The sequence below is a fragment of the Hoplias malabaricus genome, chromosome 2, assembly GCF_029633855.1.
Source record: "Hoplias malabaricus isolate fHopMal1 chromosome 2, fHopMal1.hap1, whole genome shotgun sequence".
Classification (NCBI taxonomy): domain Eukaryota; kingdom Metazoa; phylum Chordata; class Actinopteri; order Characiformes; family Erythrinidae; genus Hoplias; species Hoplias malabaricus.
In genome coordinates, this window is record NC_089801.1 from 83,461,613 (window position 1) to 83,482,201 (window position 20,589).

General features: G+C 42.4%; 1 protein-coding gene across 1 annotated transcript in view; it reads left to right on the plus strand.

Moving 5' to 3' along the window:
* Positions 1–19,828, plus strand: part of LOC136687437 (receptor tyrosine-protein kinase erbB-4-like) — a 98,731-nt gene extending 78,903 nt beyond the window's left edge. Inside the window, exons 16-27 of the mRNA XM_066661842.1 lie at positions 208–252; positions 591–723; positions 2,530–2,652; positions 2,758–2,856; positions 4,145–4,330; positions 13,959–14,114; positions 14,896–14,971; positions 15,556–15,702; positions 16,012–16,109; positions 16,213–16,362; positions 16,650–16,920; positions 17,667–19,828. Of these exons, the coding sequence (XP_066517939.1) occupies positions 208–252; positions 591–723; positions 2,530–2,652; positions 2,758–2,856; positions 4,145–4,330; positions 13,959–14,114; positions 14,896–14,971; positions 15,556–15,702; positions 16,012–16,109; positions 16,213–16,362; positions 16,650–16,920; positions 17,667–18,499 (2,317 nt within the window). The 3' untranslated portion in view covers positions 18,500–19,828. The remainder of the gene's footprint in view (positions 1–207; positions 253–590; positions 724–2,529; positions 2,653–2,757; positions 2,857–4,144; positions 4,331–13,958; positions 14,115–14,895; positions 14,972–15,555; positions 15,703–16,011; positions 16,110–16,212; positions 16,363–16,649; positions 16,921–17,666) is intronic.
* Positions 19,829–20,589: the final 761 nt, after the last annotated feature.

Below are 20,589 nucleotides of genomic sequence, written 5' to 3' on the forward strand. Positions count from 1 at the left end.
ATGAAGACGAGGGCTGAGTTTTAAGGTGGAATTGCAGGGCTGTAATCAGTGTTATTGATGTTAAACATGAATTTCAGATGAATAACCATTGGATTATTGTTCTCACTGTAAAAAGACAGAAATATTTGTTTGTTCTTACTCCTTTGTTCATCAATCTTTCATGCTACCAATGCAGTATTTCATGTGTGGTGATGTCTTTGGCTCTAGGTGCACTGGACCACGCATCCAGGACTGTATTGGGCTTCTAGACAGGTCAGTCTAGAACATGTACTTCATACTTTGTCACTGGAGATCTGCACGCTTGCAGGAGGACACTAACACACAGTTTCTAAATAGCCAACCCCCGGTGATCAGTTCTAGCCAATGAGCTATAAGCTAATAAGTACAACTTTAACTGTCCATAAAGCTAGACAGAAGACAATGGCCCTCATCATTTAACCCCTCCCTCCTTTGAGGTACACCATCAGAAGGTCTCTTTCCTAGTTTTACACTTGAACATCTCACTCTAGAGGCTACTACTATGTCCTTCCAGCATATCTCTCAAAATGACCCTCCCTGTCTCATGGTTCTGGTGGTGTTATTTCCCTCAGGACCCCTCTGATTGTGGCAGGGATGATTGGGGGGCTGTTTGTGATGGTCATCATAGGGCTGGGCTTCGCTATTGTGACCCGACGCAAGAGTATCAGGAAGAAAAGGGCTCTGCGTCGGTTTCTGGAGACGGAGGTGAGAATGTGTGTGTGTTGTCCAGATATATATCATATTTGTGTATATCTATTAATGTATAAACCGTACTGAAGCGTGTCACTCCCTCTGGAGTGACTGGAGATGAGGACTTTAGCAGAATACTAACCAACACTTCCAACTCATCCTTAAGAAACACACAGGGGAATGTATAATAACATTTTTTTTTTCAGTTGAGAATCAGAGAATTCTGCATTTCCATAGATTTATTTGTTTATTTCATATTTGTATGTTTATTTTCCCAAGTGTAACCTGGCCCTAATCAATCCGTTAAGCACCAGTTTTAATTCAGAATCACAGGAGAGGAGAGCTCCCTTTTAATGTTCTACTTGAGCCAACTGGGGGGTTTCAGCACCACTGGAAAGGACAGCTCCTCTTCAGTTTAGAGTGTAGGTACCCTGTACTTCAGCACTGAGCCCAGGGACAGCTCCCCTTAATGCATATTTCAAGGACAGTCATAAAACTCAGCACCACAACTCTGGACAGCTCCCTAAGGACAGAGGGATTTTAGCACTGGTCAGTGCCGTCCAGCTCAAAACTGTGGGTTAGAGGACTAGAGCTGGGCTCTGGGGTGGTCAGTCTGTTGTTCTGTGCATCTTCAAAGCAATGTTTGCAAATGTGATTCTTTACCATCTATTTCCTTTTCTTCAGTACAGTATGTAATCAAGAAGCAAGTGCTGAGTAAACATGAACAAAAGCAACAGACGCAGAATGATAAAGTCTTCCAATCTCTGCATGAAAACACACACCGAGCCTCCCACACAGTCTTCTTCTGTTCCTCCTTCTTCTGGAGAGGAGTGTGGAGTGTTTCTCTGATTCATCCTGCTCTCAAACAAGCACTTAGAGGCTAATGAAGCGACTGCACACAAACACACACACACACACACACACACACACACACACACACACACATACTCACTCGGCATTAGCCAGCATTTCACTCGTAATGAAGCAAGTGCCACTTTATTACGGAGCAATTATCCCTCCAGTTCCCTCGCCTGCTTGACAATAGGGGGTAAATAGAGTCAGAGTAACCTTTAATGACCTATAAACAACGTCCATTAAATTGAGCTGCAGGGTCCAATCATAGACAAAGAACATTTAAACATTAATAAAATGTTTTATTATCACACATCTATGGAATGCTCATCAACCTAGAAAACACTGGATAAGAAATTAGCGTAATCTCTATTTGTTACAACACTTATTAAAACTATACATAATTACAAGGCTTGCTCGCCATCACATTTTGGCACCAAACATAAGCCAAGGTCAAGCAAACACACACACACACACACACACACACATTGTCTCTACAAAGCAACAATGCTGTAGCACATGAAGAAAAATGGTCAAACATTGTCCTGCTGAAATAACCATAGACTCCCTGAAAAAGACGTCATCTTGATGGCAGCATATGTGTCTGTAAAATTCTAATACACACCCCCACATCGATGGTACTTTCACATACATGCAGGTCACCCACGCCATGGTCACTGATGTTCCACATAATACCAAAGCAGTTGTTGCTGATCATAGTCGAGATGGTCACATTGGTATCTGGCAGGAAGAAGTCTGTTTTTTTCTTATAAATCAATCACAGCCGATATTCCCATTATGTTTTGAACCAGGTCCAGAATACTTCCAGTGTTTTGGCAATAGGGTTGATATATGTCTTTCTCCCTGTCTAATAGAGTTGCAGGCTCTATTTCGTGATGCAGTAGTGAACTCTAGCTGTTATTATGAAGCCCATTCTAGGATTTTGTTCCCTCCTTTGTTTTTATTCAGTTGGTGGAGCCTCTAACACCCAGTGGAACAGGGCCTACTCAAGCTCAGCTCAGAATCCTGAAGGAAACAGAGCTGAAGAGGGTCAAGATCTTGGGGAGTGGTGTTTTTGGAGCTGTATACAAGGTAAAAACCTACTGTGTGTAACTTTATTATTGCAGAAAATGGGCACACAGAAAGCTTTATTGGTGTATTAATTGGCTCTTATCCTGGTTATTTGTCTTATATCAGGGGATCTGGGTCCCAGAAGGAGAAAGCGTGAAGGTCCCGGTGGCCATCAAGATCCTCAGTGAAGCTACAGGACCAAAAGCCAATGTAGAGTTTATGGATGTGAGTATTTCTAGTCTCATTTCCTGTTATGGGTATATAATTACTGTGTGAAATAGCATTTTACTAACTGTTTATGAATTCATACCTGGACTACAATATTACAACAGCTAACGCAAATAAAAATGTAAATTTTACAACTGTAATTACATACCTATAGCTTGTTAATTACTGTGTAATTATATGTATTTACCAAAACTTGATTTATATACATATTTACATAAGCTGTATTACTGAAATCCATCTGTCCCTGTGATACCCCCATGAGGAACAATCTGTCTTGTCTACAGTTTTCCAAAAATTGCCTGAACTTTTTCACTATCTTCACACAGGCAGATATCAGCTTTAGCAACAGCTAGCGCTCTCACTCTCCAACTGCACCGGCAGTAACTCAGTGCCAGTGTGAAGAAAGAGAGCCAGAGGCGGTTTGATAAAAGTCTGAGTACACTTTGTTCGAGCTAACTCTTGAGGGACTGCTCTCATAAGTAGGCAAACTCCTAAATCTGTTGGACAAAATTATCTGGGGAAATAAAAAAAAAATAATAAAATAAGCGTAGCCAATCTTATTAATGCTAACATGGGGTAATTCAGTAGGGTCAACCAGGACAAAGCAGGTGCCATGGGACAAATCTCCAGGGTCTTGGGGGTCAGTCATGTTCCCAGTTGACCTGGAATTCCTTATATGGGCTACATTTAAGGACCACACTCTCTCTACATGACTGGAGGTCTCCTGGAAAGTGTTTTGAGACGTGTAGGACAATATTGAAGTATGTGGGCGTGCAGCATGAGCAATAGATGTCAGGGCATATATCACTAATGGGGGTCACGTCAGTTCTGGACAGCGAGTGGACAGCAAACACAGTGGACACTCTATTTCACTCTCTCCTGGCCTTCAGAATGTTGTGTCTAGTATTTCTGCCCACTGTTTACTGCTATAAACTGGGCATGAGTCCATCGCCGGCGCCCGGCTCGGAGCAAAAGCTCCGTAACGTGATACATCTGAAGGTTTCAAACACAGCCACCTACGTGCTGAGAACTCAACACAACACCATTTGTGCTGCGATGTCTCTCGGCCTCCTCGTGTGCCTGATGAGAAGACAGTGTTTGTTTTGCTAGCTGTGGAGCTCTAGTTTTTGTATCGTTAAACAGTGCAGTTTACAAAGAGGTATAGCGCTGTATGTAAATCTGTGGAAAAGTGTTGTAGGGTTCTCTGAGGTGATGGAACTTCACCTAATACGTTTCAAGAGGATACTGTTGTAAACCTGTATTTCCCTGATCTGCTGTCCACCAGGAGGCACTGATCATGGCCAGCATGGAGCACCCTCACCTGCTGCGTCTGCTGGGGGTCTGTCTGAGCCCCACCCTCCAGCTGGTGACCCAGCTCATGCCCCACGGCTGTCTGCTGGACTACGTCCACGAGCACAAGGACAACATCGGGTCGCAGCTGCTGCTCAACTGGTGCGTGCAGATTGCAAAGGTAAGGGCATTGTCTGCTTCTTAAGGGCCCCTAAGGTGTGACGAAAGTGTTAATATGTTCTTGCACTGTACTAACCAATTGTAGGGAATTCTCTGAAGCAGCTGCAAATGAACCTACAATGACTATGCCCATGGTCGAATGGAGTCTAAAGTTGCCCAACACTGGGCTGTGGAGCATTGATAATATGTAGGATCCCATTTTATATTAAATGTATTTAATAGCTGTGTTATTACATATTAAGAACATGTTTAACATCTGTGTATCCACTGCTGATATAGTTATTAATTATGTATTTACATGAATATACCTTGATAGCTACAATGTAATTGCATTTAAATAAATGGGTAAAAAATAAGTGGAAACATTAGCAGTAATTACACAGTTATTGCATGAGTTGTTAATGTGTAACCACACAGTAATTAAAGGCACTTAATATAAAGTGGGACTGGACAAACCTATACTTATAGAAATGTCTTGATTGGTCAATAATAATGTGTTTCCAATAAAGTGGCCATGATAAGCTGTGCACATTGTGTACATTTCTCAGCACTCGTCTTTTCTGAGTCATGTTTGTTTTTCAACATCTCCCCCACGATCAATAGACCCTCCTCGAGCCCTCCTGGCCTCCGCTGTGCTGCAGATATTCCTCAACAGCTTGGGCTCTCGCTCAGACCCCCAGCTGCCCCGGTCAAGCGTGATTTCTCTGTATTTTTCTCGGCCATGTCCAGTCCCCAGGACGTCAGACCTGCAAATCATCCATGAGATGTTCCCCCCAGTGCCTCCTCAAACATCCCGCTGCCAGAGCGGCATCCCGCCGAGCAAAGCCACGCTCCCCTTGCCAATCCGGCACGTTCCGAAAGGCCGGAATCACGGGGAGAGAAATTTGATTCGGCGCGGGGGACGGATTTCCAAAGCTGCTGCTGTGTCACGGCCCACCGTGCGGGACATGCCTCTGAATTAGATTCAGGAATTGACTGGTGTTCTAGTGGAAAACAAGGTCCACTGCGGTTCACAATAACAACTTACCGAGTGGTCAGTGCTTTGTAGAGGGTGTGCTCGCTGTGAACCAGTGAGCTGAGTTCACATGCTTAAAGGGTTGACAGGGTGTTTTTGTCTCTTGTCGTCCATAAGGTGGACCAGACACTTTAGGAGGAGCCCAGATGCTTATAAACATAGGCAATTATGATGCGTAATATGTTGCAAAAATGAGCTCCTGCTGGTATGGGTTTATCCATAGATTTCTTCTCTTGTAATAACAACAAACAAAAACTTGGTTTGAGTGGATGAAAACTATTTCCACAAAGGGTCGAGGCTCCTGGGTTAATTCCACATGTCCAGGTGGTCCAGTTTCCTCCCACAGTCCAAACACACATGTTGATAGGTGGGTTGGAAGTGCCAAAGTGTCCATGCAAAGGCTCGCTTGCATTAGGACACTGTGTTACCTTACATATGTGGATTTTTCATGTACAAGGTACATCTCGATTTATTTAAAGGAACCCAGAAAGTCTTTTATGTTTTAGATGTTTTAAATCTAAGATTTAAGAACGCAGACGTAGTACGTGACTTGATTCGTCCACCACTTTTATTGTGCCATGAATCACCATATGCTAAACACAAGTAGAACTTACCTGGATCCTTCAGGACCTTCTTGAAAGTCAGCACCCTCCAATCACCGCCTCCTTTTGGAACAGGGGCTGTTTATCTGCAGGGCCTTGGATGGAAAGTCTCGCTCTTCTTCAGCAGCATAGCAGCAGGTCCGGAGGGTGCTTCAGGAACACTCCCATGAAACATTAATTCCCGCTGAAGTTGTAGCGCTGGAATTCAACCAGCTCTTGCCTTTTATCAGCCAGTGTAACTTTGATGGTGAAAAATGTGCTCGTGAAAGTTTCATGAACATTAGTCGGGTGGTGGGTGAGGTTGGGAATGAGAGTGTGAAGCAGTGTGTGTATGTGTGTGTAAAGTGCTTGTGAAACCAGAAAAGAGATCCAGCTACTTTCCAAGATTGACATTGAATTGACCGTAGACCACCTGCACATGAGCCTACGGGCCCCAGAACAAATGCTAATCAAGGGCTTGAAGCCTCCCAGCATCGATGTGTGAAACACTAGAACTGTGTTCTCTGGCCTTCTAGACCACCTTCCTATTTGGTGTGTTGTATCCAGAACAGATCGCAACTATGTTCCAGCATCTAGTGGAAAACCTTCCCTGAACAGCACATACCTCAGCATCTGCCAGAGAAAAAGTGTGTGTCAGTGTCATAGCTACCTTCACTTTCTTTTCTAAACAAAATCCCCCAACCGCCCAAGGGTCCTAGTTCTAGACATTAGACCCTTGTTCTAGACTCTGTTCCTGTTTGGCTGATCATCCTGCCAGGCAAATCCTCCTTGGTCTCCTTTCTCCCACACTCCTCGCACAGTGGAGTAATAACCTAAGCGTGGGAATGAGATTAGCGTAATGGGGGGATGATATATTCAAAGCAGATTAACTGCAGGGGTCTTGACAGCGCTGAAATACACACACTCACACGCACACTCTCTCTCTCTCAACGGCGTAAGTGGGGAATGGCACTTCCTCCTGTTCCTAATTTGCTCTGCTAAGAGTGTGTGAAGCGAGTGTGGCAGAATCTCCCCACGGCTGTCCAGCTGAAGAGAAGATGTTGGCTCCAAGGGCGCTAATGGTAACAAGGCACCAGCCACGCCAATTTGGTGGGCAGCTCACAAGTCCTTTAGGATGTCCTTGCAGGTGCATGCATTGCTTAGTTGGGAATCCCTGGAGCAGCTATACATGGGCCTAAGGGGACCATGGCCAATGCCAAGTGTTGGCAAGAGGCACATGAAGCCCCCCTGGGTTAGGCATGAATTCTAAACATGCTGAGATTGAAATTGATTGAAATTCTACACCGGGCTCCACGTTGGGCGCACATTCAATTGGCCGCCTTTCCTAATTAGCTGAAGTGACCACGGATGTTTGGACACACAGTGCGTTCCTTCACATCTCCACAATGTGTGGCTGAGTGGGCTTGAAAATCGGACCCCGTGCTCCTGCAGTTGTTGTGGGCTAATCTTCTGAAGTCGCAAGATGGCGCTGATTAATTAATTTCTCCAGAGGCTGGTGAAGCAGCGGAGGAGAACGAATCAACTCAGGCTTACAGCACGTTCATCTCAACGTCACCCCCCCCCCCCCCACCCCAAACGCACACACACACACACACACAAATTCCCACCCAATTCAAATGGCTCATTGGTGCTGAGCAAACCCCTCTCCTTCGGTCTCATTAGTAGAACCTTGGGCCCACCAATCTTTTCTTTCCCCCTCCTTCATCTTCCCCACTCATTCCCACATCTCCACGCTTTGAATGTTAATGAAAGCTGCCTCTTATTGTGGGCTGCAGTCTTCCAAATTTGACGTATCCACTGCGGGTGAACTTGTACATGAGTTTGAAAGGAAACTATTGCTAGTGATGCTAGAATTAAATCTTGAGCACAGGACAGAGTCTAAACTCCCAAATCATGTCCTTGAGAGAGGGATCCCAATGGAGACAACCTGCAGTGTCACTGAACATATTTAACACATTACGCAAGATGTCTCTCAAAGCCTATTCCTCAATGTATTAACGTTTCAGAAAACACAGCCTTGTCTTGCTGATATAACCATGGACTTCCCTGAAAAAGACGTCACCTTGATGGCATCATATGTCTCTCCAAAGTCCCTGTACACTCTAAGGTAGAGCTGTCTGGGGTCTTGAAGTTTCATGCTCAGAAATATTTGAGCTGTTTTAGGATTCTCTCACTATGTTTGGACATCCTCTTTTCTGCAGAGACTGAGCCTTTACTGGACACAATGAATGGTTTAAAAATGAAAACTAAATAAAGATAAGCTATAAAATTTTTACTCAAATTTTCCCCCTTTCCAACTTGTTTTGAAGTGGGTAGCAGGCATCCTAATTCTGGTTAGTGTAAACATAGGAACTCTTTTATTTGTGCTATTATCAGTAAAAATGATAATAATTCAAAATATTAATAGATAAAATAAATGCTTCATGGCATTTAACACATCACAGATTTTTCTTTTTAGTACATGATACAAAATGCCCCTAGTTCTCCCAGGAAACAGGGGTCACACATCAAGGGCTTGGAATTCAAGACTGAATAAACTGAGTCATAATTAGATCTGCTGACCCCCTGCTGGTCCGAGCTGTGAACAGTAATGCTCAAGATCAGAGTGAAGCAGGCTGGCATTCTTACGCTGCTGCGGGAGACTGGAGGACATGAATGATTTAACAGGACTTGTGTTGGAGCGAAGGGAGAAGGGGAAGATCTAGGGAGTGATGTGTGTTTGAATCCCAGTGTCTTGCGAGTTCACTTTCAGGCCAGCTTTGAATTTACTCTGAAATTCTCAAAGTCTGGAGAACCATGCAGCTGAGTTCTGTGACTGCGCTCTGAACATTGGCTCTGTTGTTAGACCCTGGGGGCTTCAATTCACAAACAGTGCTGGAAACATTCAGGTTCGTGTTTTTTATTACCTATACTCATTAAGAGTGGGTGATATGGCACATAGAAGCATGGGTTGAGGCAGGGGGTGATGCTGGAACACTTTTCCAGAGTCTCAGACTGTGACAGTGACTGTTCTTGCCCAGTGATTCCAGGTAGGCTCTGGAGCATTCCTTGACCACACAATGAAGTGGTTACACACGATGAATGAATGAATGCATATCTATCTAATAAGCCTTAAGCAGTATTCAAAGTCTAATTGGAAAAGCATGTGCTGTTATTACTGGGACGGAGTTGTGTTTCTTTTATCTTCTCAATAGCTATGTTTAGTTTGTGAATCCGCCGCCAAAGCAAGTGGGATTATTGACATTTGCTCGTGTAAATTCTGCAAAAGGTGGCACTTAATTAAAGAGAACGGTGACATTTTCAGAGGTTTCTGCAAAGCGGGAATTAGAGAACACTGAAGAAAACAGAGTTCAGCTGCTGTCCAGATGCGGTTATCTTTTGGCAGATGGTAAGTGAAATTGGTCATTTTTAAATCCAAGGAATCATTACAAAATATATTTGTTATAGTTTTCAATTGTGCAACTCACCGGGAATGGAAAATGTAATTCCTTTGTGGTCTGAACGAAAAAGTTTATGCTCCATAGAGTGGGTCCCACATATTGAGGCAGCTACACACAGATATGAAATGGTATATAATGGTTATCTTTACAATCACAGAATTTGTAACATGCTGAAACGTTTAAAAGTGCTGATACACAAACTACCATCATTTCAGCATGTTTTATAATGAGCACAAATACAATTAACAACATTTAAATAACGCTCAGTCAAGAATAGACTTGAATGAATAATAACTATGCAGTCTTTGCATGGACAAAGTTTAAATCCCTTTCTAAAGAATACATTATTTCAAACAGCTCCTAGAACACAAAGGAAAAATAAATTCTGTAAACCATTAAATCATTAAGGTGGACTTTAATGGTAATCTTCGTGGCAGTATGTTATCACACACTGTTGAAGGTAGAAGCAATCTCATAAAATCTTTTGAATTTAAGGTGGGGGGAAAGCACTGTAATATAATTATAGTGCCATTTAAGGTGGGGCAAAGCACCTTTTTTATGGTGTAAAGTGTGACGAGTTTGTAATTCTGGCTTGAATCTGTTCCTTATTGAATGTGACATCTTGTTGGACTAATCCAGCACACATGAATTAACATCAGTTACAGCCCATAAACAAGTTTTCAGTCTTCAGAAGCTCTGGTGTGGTTCCCAATATTACCTCCCCATCCTGATTTCACCTCCCCAGGTTGGAGGGCCCTTGGGGAGTGGAATCAGGATAGTGGGGTGGAGGGGGGTGAGATTGGAGTTCACATCATGGCTCTGTCACACATAGAATCTTCCTAACTGTGATTAAGGTAGTAATCGTTTTATTTAGGCTTTATTTAACAGGTAATCAGTAATCATACATGTATAACCCTCAAGTTTGTTGTCTTTGTGGAAATGTAAAAATGCAAGCCTCTTTGTAACAGGGATGTTTTTTTTTTTAATTGCTCTTAGAGTGTAAAGGAAACTGCATTTGAATGTAACATTAAACCATTTAATGATGGCAGAATGTTACTTTTAAAGGGAGAAAGAACTTCACGATGTTAACTCGGAGAGGATAAAAGCACTCTAATATAATTAGAGTGATATTTTATTTAACCTCCCTTGGTTTCAAGAGTCCTCGTTTAATCATTTATTTGTCATTTATTTATTTATTTACCTTGAGTTTGACCAGATGGTCAACAAAAACCTCATAATCTCCACTTCTATACTTGAACCTTTGTCAGCTGAACTCCCACGATGCCACTAACACTAAGAGGATAGGGACCACTGGGCAGATTAACCCACTGGAGGAAAGTGCCAACTACCCAGATCTACTACAACAAGTGACAGATGCCCAGGCCCTCAGACAGCTAAGGTGATCACCAGGAATTGTATCAATGACAGGTGCAACTCTTTGACCATTGGGATCCACCCCGGGGGTGGGGTGACTTGGGGTGAGGCATCCATGTTTTAATATTTTTTTAAGTATTTCTTCCATTTGATCTGAAGGAGACAGTTCTGCCTCGACACCAGGTCTTGTGAGCTTGCTTAGTTTAGTCTTTGTAGCATTGCTATCACTTGTACTTCCATGCACATTTTCTTTGCTTTGTGTGATGGGCCCCTGCCATATTAACCTTGCTTCTGTTTCTCTCTAATTAGCCCCTGACCATCATCTGATGCTAATCCTTGCTTCTCCTAAGCCGGAGGTGAGGAAGCATCATAATAGGGCGCAGAGGAACCACCTCTTAAGACTCAGCCCAAAGTTCAGCCTCCATTAATTCAACCACAACAACATAAGCATAAGAATTGTAGCATAATCCCTCCCTCAGCTGGCTAGCTTTTTGGCTAGCGTGCTAAGCATCTGTTATGCTAATTGTTCAACTTTTTGTTAGGTTTATTCCAGTTTATGTAGTGTAGTTGAGAATTGGTGATACCTGAGTGAAATGTTGAATGCAAGGCACTGTGCATCATTAGCTCATACAGTAATACCAGAGCTCAGCACACTTGGAGGAGAACACAAACTGTCCTTTGTGTCCATTTGTAGTGACCGTGTATCTGTTTTTGTCCATGTATCTGGGTATTTACAATAATTTGACCCTTTTTTAAGACCCTCCAACTCTGCTCCTTTAAAAGCATAGGGACTTAAATACATTACATTCTACCTACATTACTATTCTTACCATCTGTAAGCTGAAAATCTTCCCACATGGCAAACCCAATACAACATCTGTGATAAATCTATCATCACACAACTCACATGAAGGTCCACCTTAAGGTTCTAACACAGCTTGATCTCACCAGACCTCAACATGCTTGTTGCATTCAATGCTTGATTGATGCAGCGGGAAACAGAGATTTAGGAAGATTTAAGGTGGTATGTATGATACGTAAGGTTTGTGGTTCTTAAGGAGGTTGGAGGCTGAGAGTCAAATGAGGGCGAGATCAAAGTCGTGTCTGACGTTAGCGATTAATCCCCAGAGATGAGGTCAATGAACGCTACACGGTCACAGCAGAGTTCCTTTACCTTTTAATTGGATTATCCATCGCAATTAGTCTGACCACTCTGCTGTCCAGTTAATGGAGAGCTCACATAAACACTCCTCCACACGGTAATGATCTCTCTCTCTCTCTCTCTCTCTCTCTCTCTCTCTATGTCTTTCACACTCTCTCTCTCCAGACTAAGTAGGTTTAATAGTACAAACATGTTTCGTTCATCCATTCATTAATTCAAATGCAGTGCATGAAGAATTGAAAACAAATTAACAATCAAACAAACTGATATATAGTAAGGGAAAAACGTTTGTATAATATTGTCATCATCATATTTTACAGTAAATACATGTCATTAGATATAACAGCAATTATAATAATAATAATAATAATAATACAGCCATTTAAACATCTATAATGTAATAAACAACAGAATGTATGTGTTCATTCATTCATTCATTCATTCAACTTTTCAGAAAATAGTTTTTGTGTTTAATTATTTTCAAAATAAAGTCAGCCTTCTTCCTGTTTACAGATGCTCAGCCTATGATTTGTGGGTTTTACTCTGTCAAGAGGTTTCTTTACACTCTGCAACTGTATTTTCCAGATCAGAGTTTTCATTCACTCCCACTACATTATACTCCTCCTGTCCCAGGAGTCTAATGACTGCCCCCCCAACGCTTGATGTCCCAGTTGGACCCCAGATGTGACCAGTTTTAAACACTTTGGTCCAGGAGGGGCATCAGTATTTGTGGTGGGCTCTGTGGGTGTAAACACACTGTAGATTTAAGGGTGGGCTAGTATTTTATTTTCTCCAATATGACATTGTTTCACTGGGGTATACACTCCAGTGGTGACACTCGGGTCAAATCCCCATTCATGAACAAAAGAAAAGAACACACCATGGACACAACATTTAAATGTATTTAAAAGTGTATTTAATTTAAATGTATTTTATTTTATTTTTTTTTTTGGTCAAAGGAGAATAATTTGAACATCTGTAGCTTCCAGATATCCCCACAAGGTCACAACATTCATATTTTTCTTTGTCCTGAGGACATTTGCTGCCCAGAAACAACTAAACATACATAGTTTCAGACGCTATGTGGCGAAAAATGCATCAGTCACTTCCAGACAGGGAACGCTGTAGTGGAATCAGCCAGAAATGGAGACTGGTGTCCTCCAAGATTATTGGCCCGTGGTGTGTGTGTGTGTGTGTTCACAGCGAGGAGCCTCCATGTGGAACCGTGGCTCCAGAGGCAAGATATGATGGATGAACCCATGTCTCCCTGCCTCACTCCTGGCAGTCTGTCCTATTGATTAATTCCCACATTTTTTTCCCAGGCGCCTGAAGTGGTTCCGGTTCTAAACTTTGTCCAACACTATTGGCTGGACTCAGCACGGGTCTGGGGCGCTCTTACCTATTCACATTCACTCTAAGCACCTTCAGGCTTCTGTGATTCTTCCCTATTATGCATAAAAAATGGTCTGTCTTGGGGGGGCACATTTCAGGAGTCTACATTTCCCATAATCCAACACTGGACTATACTGACTTATCAACAGCGCAAGTTTACGCTAATAGACATTCCCAGTTTTGAAGCACTACTTGTTTCTACTCTTCTTGGAAGACTTTGTATTCCATGTTGGGACATTGCTGTGAGGATTTCATGGCATTTATCCACCAGAAACTGATGTTGGAAGATTAGTTCAGTCTCTAAAGGTATTGGATTGAGCACCATCGCTCAAGAGAAAGCAGGTTAACTGCTTCACAGCCCCATGCTGAGAGATTTTATACCTGTCTGGCTAACAGCTGGCATTAGGCATGGCGGATGGCAGAAAGAACACACAGTGGCATGAACACCCAGAATGCTTTATATCTGGGAAAAACCTCTGTTTTCTTGATCAAGTGGCCAGGCTTTGATTGTAATAATGCTAATTAAGAAATGACCTTGACTAGAATCGCAGTTGTTAATTTCCACAAGTGATCCCAAACTTTTGAGCTCAGGTACATTTGCCAGAAAGATGCTATTGATGACTTTTTGTTCTTGTTTTGTCCAGGGGATGATGTACTTGGAGGAGAGACGACTCGTCCACAGGAACTTAGCGGCCCGCAATGTTTTGGTCAAGTCTTCCAACCACGTCAAGGTGACAGACTTTGGCCTGGCTCGTCTCCTGGACAACAACGAGAAGGATTACAACGTTGATGGAGGCAAGGTCAGACCTTGAACCATGGTGTAGAACTACGTGCCACTGATGTCAGCTGAGCAATGGCTTACAATTCTAAAGGGGGTTGATTACCATGGCTTTGGTTTGAACATAAACTGTGGACATCAGAACCAGTGTCACACTCTATGGGTCCTGGATTCGATCCTCACTCTAGGTCAAGGCAACCACCCTAGCAACCATTTGGAATTACCTTAGGAACCACCTGAAATACTTTAAAAAGACAATAACGTCCACATGGGGTACATATCATTTCAACAACCAAGAAGCACCTTAGCAAACACTTCATTCATTTAGATCAAGTTTGTGCCAATAAGACAAATGTTCATTCATTCATTCATGTTCTATATCTGCTTCATCCTGATCAGGGTTGTAGTGAGTCCAAAGACCACTCATAACCTTTGGACGCAAACCAGGAACCCATGTAGGACAGGGTGTTAGCCCACAACAGGATGCGAGATTAATTTTATTTAGTGACATTAGTCAACTAACAGCCCTGATTATATTATATTACATGCTTATTACAATATAATAATATTATAATACTTTAATATATAAGGGTAAATAAACCCACTCCATCAAAAAGCAGCTTTGTTGTTGCTAAGCAACTGGTGTAACCTCAACGGAAGACTCACAGAATGATCATCAGTCAGATGTTGTGCTCAGAAGAACTGTTTTGTGCAATGTTGATATATTAATAACAATAATCTAGTCATAATTTATTATTAAGCCTATACCTATAATAATAACAATTTGTTCATCATTTACTCAGATGACAATCAAGTGGATGGCCTTGGAGTGTATTCACTACCGGAAGTTTACCCACCAGAGTGATGTCTGGAGTTATGGTGTGTATTCCCTGTTATGACATTGCAATTCATAATGTAACCATATGAGGTACTCACAGCAACCACGAGCAGCAACTTAGCAGCCACCTAGGACACCTTTGCAATCACCTGAAGCACCATAGCAACAACTTTGAAACAGCTGAGCAACCACATGAAATAGCATGCCATAGTAAAAACCCTAGCAACCATCAGCACACTAGCACCCACCTGGGGTATTTTAGCAATCACCTGAAATGTTATAGCAACAAATAAATACCTGAGCAACCACCTGAAATAGCATAGCATATCAATTACCCTAGAAAGCACATGGACCACTTTAGCAACTACCTGATGTCATAGCCATGACCTTAAAATACCTGAGCAAGCTCCTGTTGCAGCATACCATAGCAACCACCCTAGCAAACACATGGAACCCCTTAGCAGCCACCTGAAATTGCCACAACTGATCATCAGCAACCATGACAGATACCATAACAACAATATTTACATTCACTCACACACTCACATACATATATGAACTGTTTCCTAAAGGGGCAATGCTCATAGTTTGACCTCAGAGATCTTTTGTGTCCTTGCTTCCGCAGGAGTTACCATCTGGGAGCTGCTGACCTTTGGTGGGATGCCGTACGATGGGATCCGCACCCAGGAGATTCCGAACATCCTAGAGAAAGGGGAACGTCTGCCTCAGCCTCCGATCTGCACCATTGACGTCTACATGGTTATGGTCAAGTGTGAGTCCAGCACTGTCTGATGGGAAATTACTCGCATCAGTCACATACACCCCACAGTCTTCATTACACTCACAGTTCATTTACTCTCTGAGCTCTGACTCTTTATTTTAAAATGGGGCAGTTGGTGTTACATCCAATAGCTTATGCGTTTAAAATCTGAATATATTAATGATAAATACCCTCAAAACTTCACAAGTGTGTGTAGGGTAGGGGGTTGGGGGTTTTGGGGGGTGACATGGCATGTATCCAAACATGTCTTTTGTTGCCTTGAAATTCTAAATTCTGACCCCTTCCATGACGTTCCTCCAGGTTGGATGATTGATGCAGACAGCCGGCCAAGGTTCAAGGAACTTGCAGCAGAATTCATCAGAATGGCCCGAGACCCCCAGAGGTACTTGGTCATTGAGGTGAGGGAGAAACATGAATGTTGTTGTTCTTGTTATGTCCATCTTTCATATATCTCATCTCTTCTTTGGATTGACTGGGGGCTGTGTGTTGTGTTTGTGTCAGGGGGACGACAGCATGAAGCTGCCAAGTCCCAACCAGAGCAAATTCTTTCAGAGTCTTCTGGATGAAGATGACTTGAGAGACCTGATGGATGCTGAGGAGTACTTGTTGCCTCACAGCTATCCAGGCAGAGCACAGCCAGACTCCAAACATGTATAAAAGTTTTTTACTTTCATTATGTAACTGCAGTGTTTTGATCTGTGATGGAAGGTTAGTGTTTCTAATAAAGGGGCCAATGAGTGGAAGAGCAAGGCTGGTGTTTCTAATAAATTGTCCAGTGAGTGGAAGTACAAGACTGGAGTTTTCAATAAAGTGGCCAGTGACAGATAGTAGATAGCAGTAGCTTTGCATTGAACTGCAAGTGCTCTTTATTATTTAATACAAACCCAGCCCCCTCACAGCTTCTCTTTCCTCTTCTTTTTTCTTCTTTTTCTTTTCAGAGTCAGTGCCGGCATCATGATGGAGGGATATCCTCCACCTCCACCGGCAGACCCTCAGTCCCTCCAGGGACCCAGCGGGGGCCTGGAGTCTCCCAGGGAGAAAAACACTGTAATGGAAGCCTGAAGAAACAGGCAGGCCTCGGCCTTGTGGAGGACAGCGGGGGTCAGCGCTACAGTGCAGACCCCACCGCCTTCCTGGGGACCTTGTCTCAGAGGGGGGCCACTGATGAGGACAGATATGTGGCCTCTCGGAAGGACAAAGGTCCCTCAGGTAATGAGAAAAGGCTCCTACCAATGTGTTTTGAAAAAATCTCACACTTTGAGACCATGCTATTTCTATCTGAAGCAATATAATATGTAATAAACACAGTAATAGACTTATAAAGTATTTATAACCTTGTTTTTACACAAGGACTATAAAATGTGTAGGCATAAAACCATAATATCTAGACTACCTCTTACTAAGTGCACTTATGAAACAAGGGTACATGATCTCCTAAAGGGGGCATTGATCTAAAAGGGGGCATAATCCACTGTTGACCAGTCAACATAAAGTTTGCCTTCTCTCTATTTGTCCCACATGAAAGAAAGGCAAGATGTTGCTGCATTTTTTAATGCTGTTTTTACCCACGTTTGTCAAATTTTCTTCCAAATTATTGGTTATACCAAAATCCACCTGTCAGTGAGTATCCCCTGATCCCATCCAGATTTACCATCCACATCCCATCCACATGCATCTTCAGAGACATTCAAATTCATCCCGCAAGTTCTTGGCAAACTGCTGATGAGGCAATGCCACTGCACAGCTTAACTTGCCGGAGGAGAATGCAAACTGCCCAGATCTGTCACATCGTACTTGTCACTGTATATTTTAATGCTTACATAGAGGTTTAAAATATTAAGCTTAAGGATATCTGAATAAAAAAAATAAATTTACAAGAAAAAGATCACTTAGTAAGTTGTTTTTTTTTTTTAAATATATGACACTATTGTGTCTTGATATTGTAATCTCTGTAGATCACCTGAATCCAATTGAAGAGAATCCCTTCGTCACTCGACGGACAAGTAGTGAGATTCATGCACTGGACAACCTGGGTTACCACAGCACTCCTGATGGATATCCCAAGGTGGATGAGCCCCTGTACCTCAACACATTCCACAACAAAGGCAATATGAACCAAGTTGCTCTGAAGAGAAATGGAGTTTCTGCTCCACCTCAGATTACAACAGCGACAAACGCCATAAGCAGCCATGCTCCTCTGACCACCCAAACAGGGAGAGCCCATCACCACAGCCAAGGAGCACATGTTCATTTTGCAATTCCTCCTGTTCAGCCTTCTCAAAGTGGACCAAAGAGTCAGAATGACAACCATGCTCATTTGGCCCAAGCTGCCCACACCAATCTCCTAAGCATCTCTGGGCATTCTCCAGCAAGTCAGATATGCCACATCAACCAACAAATCCAGCCTGGTCTTGCAGACCAGCAGGTTCATCTGGCAAAACCTGCAGTCACTGGGAAAAGCAATCTCCCAGGTCATCCCATCCTCACAGGCAGCACATCTCACCCGGGTACTGCTGGAACCATAATGCTGAGTAAAAAGTATTGGAAGACCTTTGACAACCCCGAGTATTGGCAACACAGTCTTCCACTCAAGGCACCTCAAGAGAACCCTCAAGAGTCATCTCAGAGTTGCAACACAAACCTCTACAAGCAGAACCTCTACAAGCAGAATGGCCGTGTCCGATCAACAGTGGTTGAAAACCCAGAGTATCTTTCACATTCTGAAGCCATGAAGCCTGGGCAAGTTCTGCCACCACCGCCATACCGGCAAAGGAACACTGTAGTGTAACATCCCGGTCAACATTTCTCACAAGGCCTGATTCCTCTACCAGCACCTTAAAAGTTCATCCTGTTTTTGTTGTCCATTCTGGTAACTGGAACCCCCCTGACCTTTGTTGTTTTCTGCAAGTATCAGTGGTCCTTACAGAAGGAATATCAATCCAACCAAGTGCCTCAACTTACCCATTCCAAGTAGACCTTCATTCTCCTTACCATTTTCCAGAATACCAAATACCTGGTACTCGTCAACTCTCCTAACTGGATTCTATTTGTCTGAACTTGATTTGGTACAAAACCTGTAACCTGGATGTGTTAAAATGGGATGTGGTCTTGTGACTAAAAACATCTGGAAGGTGCAAGGCACATCAGTGTCATGGAGGACAACTGGTCTGCTTGCACTACTACAGGCAAGATTGCCCTGCCCATTGACATTGGTTTTGGGTCAGTACACATCTGTAGATGCGTTTTTCAAAATGTCTTAGTTATTGTCATTTTCCAGACTTGTCTGACACCAAGGACCTTTTAGCCAACATTCCAACTTGGCCAGCAAGTGTCAACATTAAATTTACTCCAGTTTTGATTACATTTTTTTTACAGACACAGAGACCAATTATAGTCTGAATTTATAGAGACCTTCTGCAGTTGAACTTTAACAAAGCAGAGGTTGCACATAATGTGTGTTTAATGTAAGCAGGTTGTGTTAAAGAATGAGGGTGAATGATGATGACACTCACATTAAGCACAGGACGTATATGAATTGACAGCACTGAATAAACAAGTCATTAGCAATGTTAGCAGATTTTGGAGAATGGGTTAAGACCAATGTTTTATCAATTAAATATCAGGTGATCTCCAATGGAGAATGTTGCTTATGGTATTGTGACAGTTGATGCTTTTGTCTCTGTGAACGAACTTACTCTCTGTGAGAGTGTATGTGTACATTGTGCCAAGCGAAATGCAAATATCCACTAATTTATGGATTGTTAAAAAAGAGGTTGACCATATTTATGTATTTATGTTTATGCTGTTTTAATTACCGAGTTTTACTTGCATGTGCTGTTTACTTTTACTCATTAAATAAATTGTAAATTGTTCGATTTTACCCTAAGCTAACCACAACTTGAGGTTTAGATAAGAAAAAAGTCAGGATTTCCCGTTGTGTTTATTGGGTTGGGCCGAGAGTTGTGCAGCCCTGTTGCTGCAAATTTTCAGCCCACGAGTCTATACAAATAGTTGTTTTTATTTACAACGTATTTGAGTGACAATGTTTACATCTTCCCCTTTGTTTCCTTTTGTTATTTTAACTGGCCTTGCCATCTTTTGTTGCTGCTTGTCACTGCTGTGTCTTCTATTTGTTGAAAACAATGAATAAATAAAGGTATTGTTTAACAGAGCGTCCAGCTGTTTCAGGAAGCAGACAGAAACGTATTGTTGGAACTACTTTAATTGGGTCATATCTAATATATTTTTTATTTATTTATTGACTCAGTTTTTTTTTTTACATTCTTTTCCCAATTTAGGCATGTCCTATCCCACTCACTGACCCTGCCTCCTACTATAATGCGATTCTACCAAGCTAGAAGGGTGAGCTAACAAGTATTTTCACTGAGCACACTTGGAAGAGAACATTAATTGCCCATTTACTTACATAAGCTTCAGGACACTGGAGCTGTATTACAACTTTGTACACATTTAATTTAAAGCAATACATAGCAGACAGTCTGAGAGAAATTAGTCAAAATTAGTCCAATCTAGTAGATGGGTGCTTGCTCTCTGATGGTAAAATAATTACCAAATCATACTGAAAGGTTTCACCTATCTAGGGTGCTCTTTTACTCTTTTTACTAATTGATGGTGATCTTGATCCCAAAGTGAAGACAGTCATGACTGTGGAAAGGCAATCTCTCAATGATGTGGTAGGTACCATATAAAAACAAATATATTTCAATCTGCTGTAACCCACTGTCAACAACAGTCAGGCTAAGGATCAGAGTTTGGAGGTCTTCACTGTCTAATTGTCCTGGGTTTAAACCCACCTCTTGTCACTATCTGTAAACAGTATGGTGTATTCTCCTCGTGTCTGTGTGGGTTTCCTCTAGG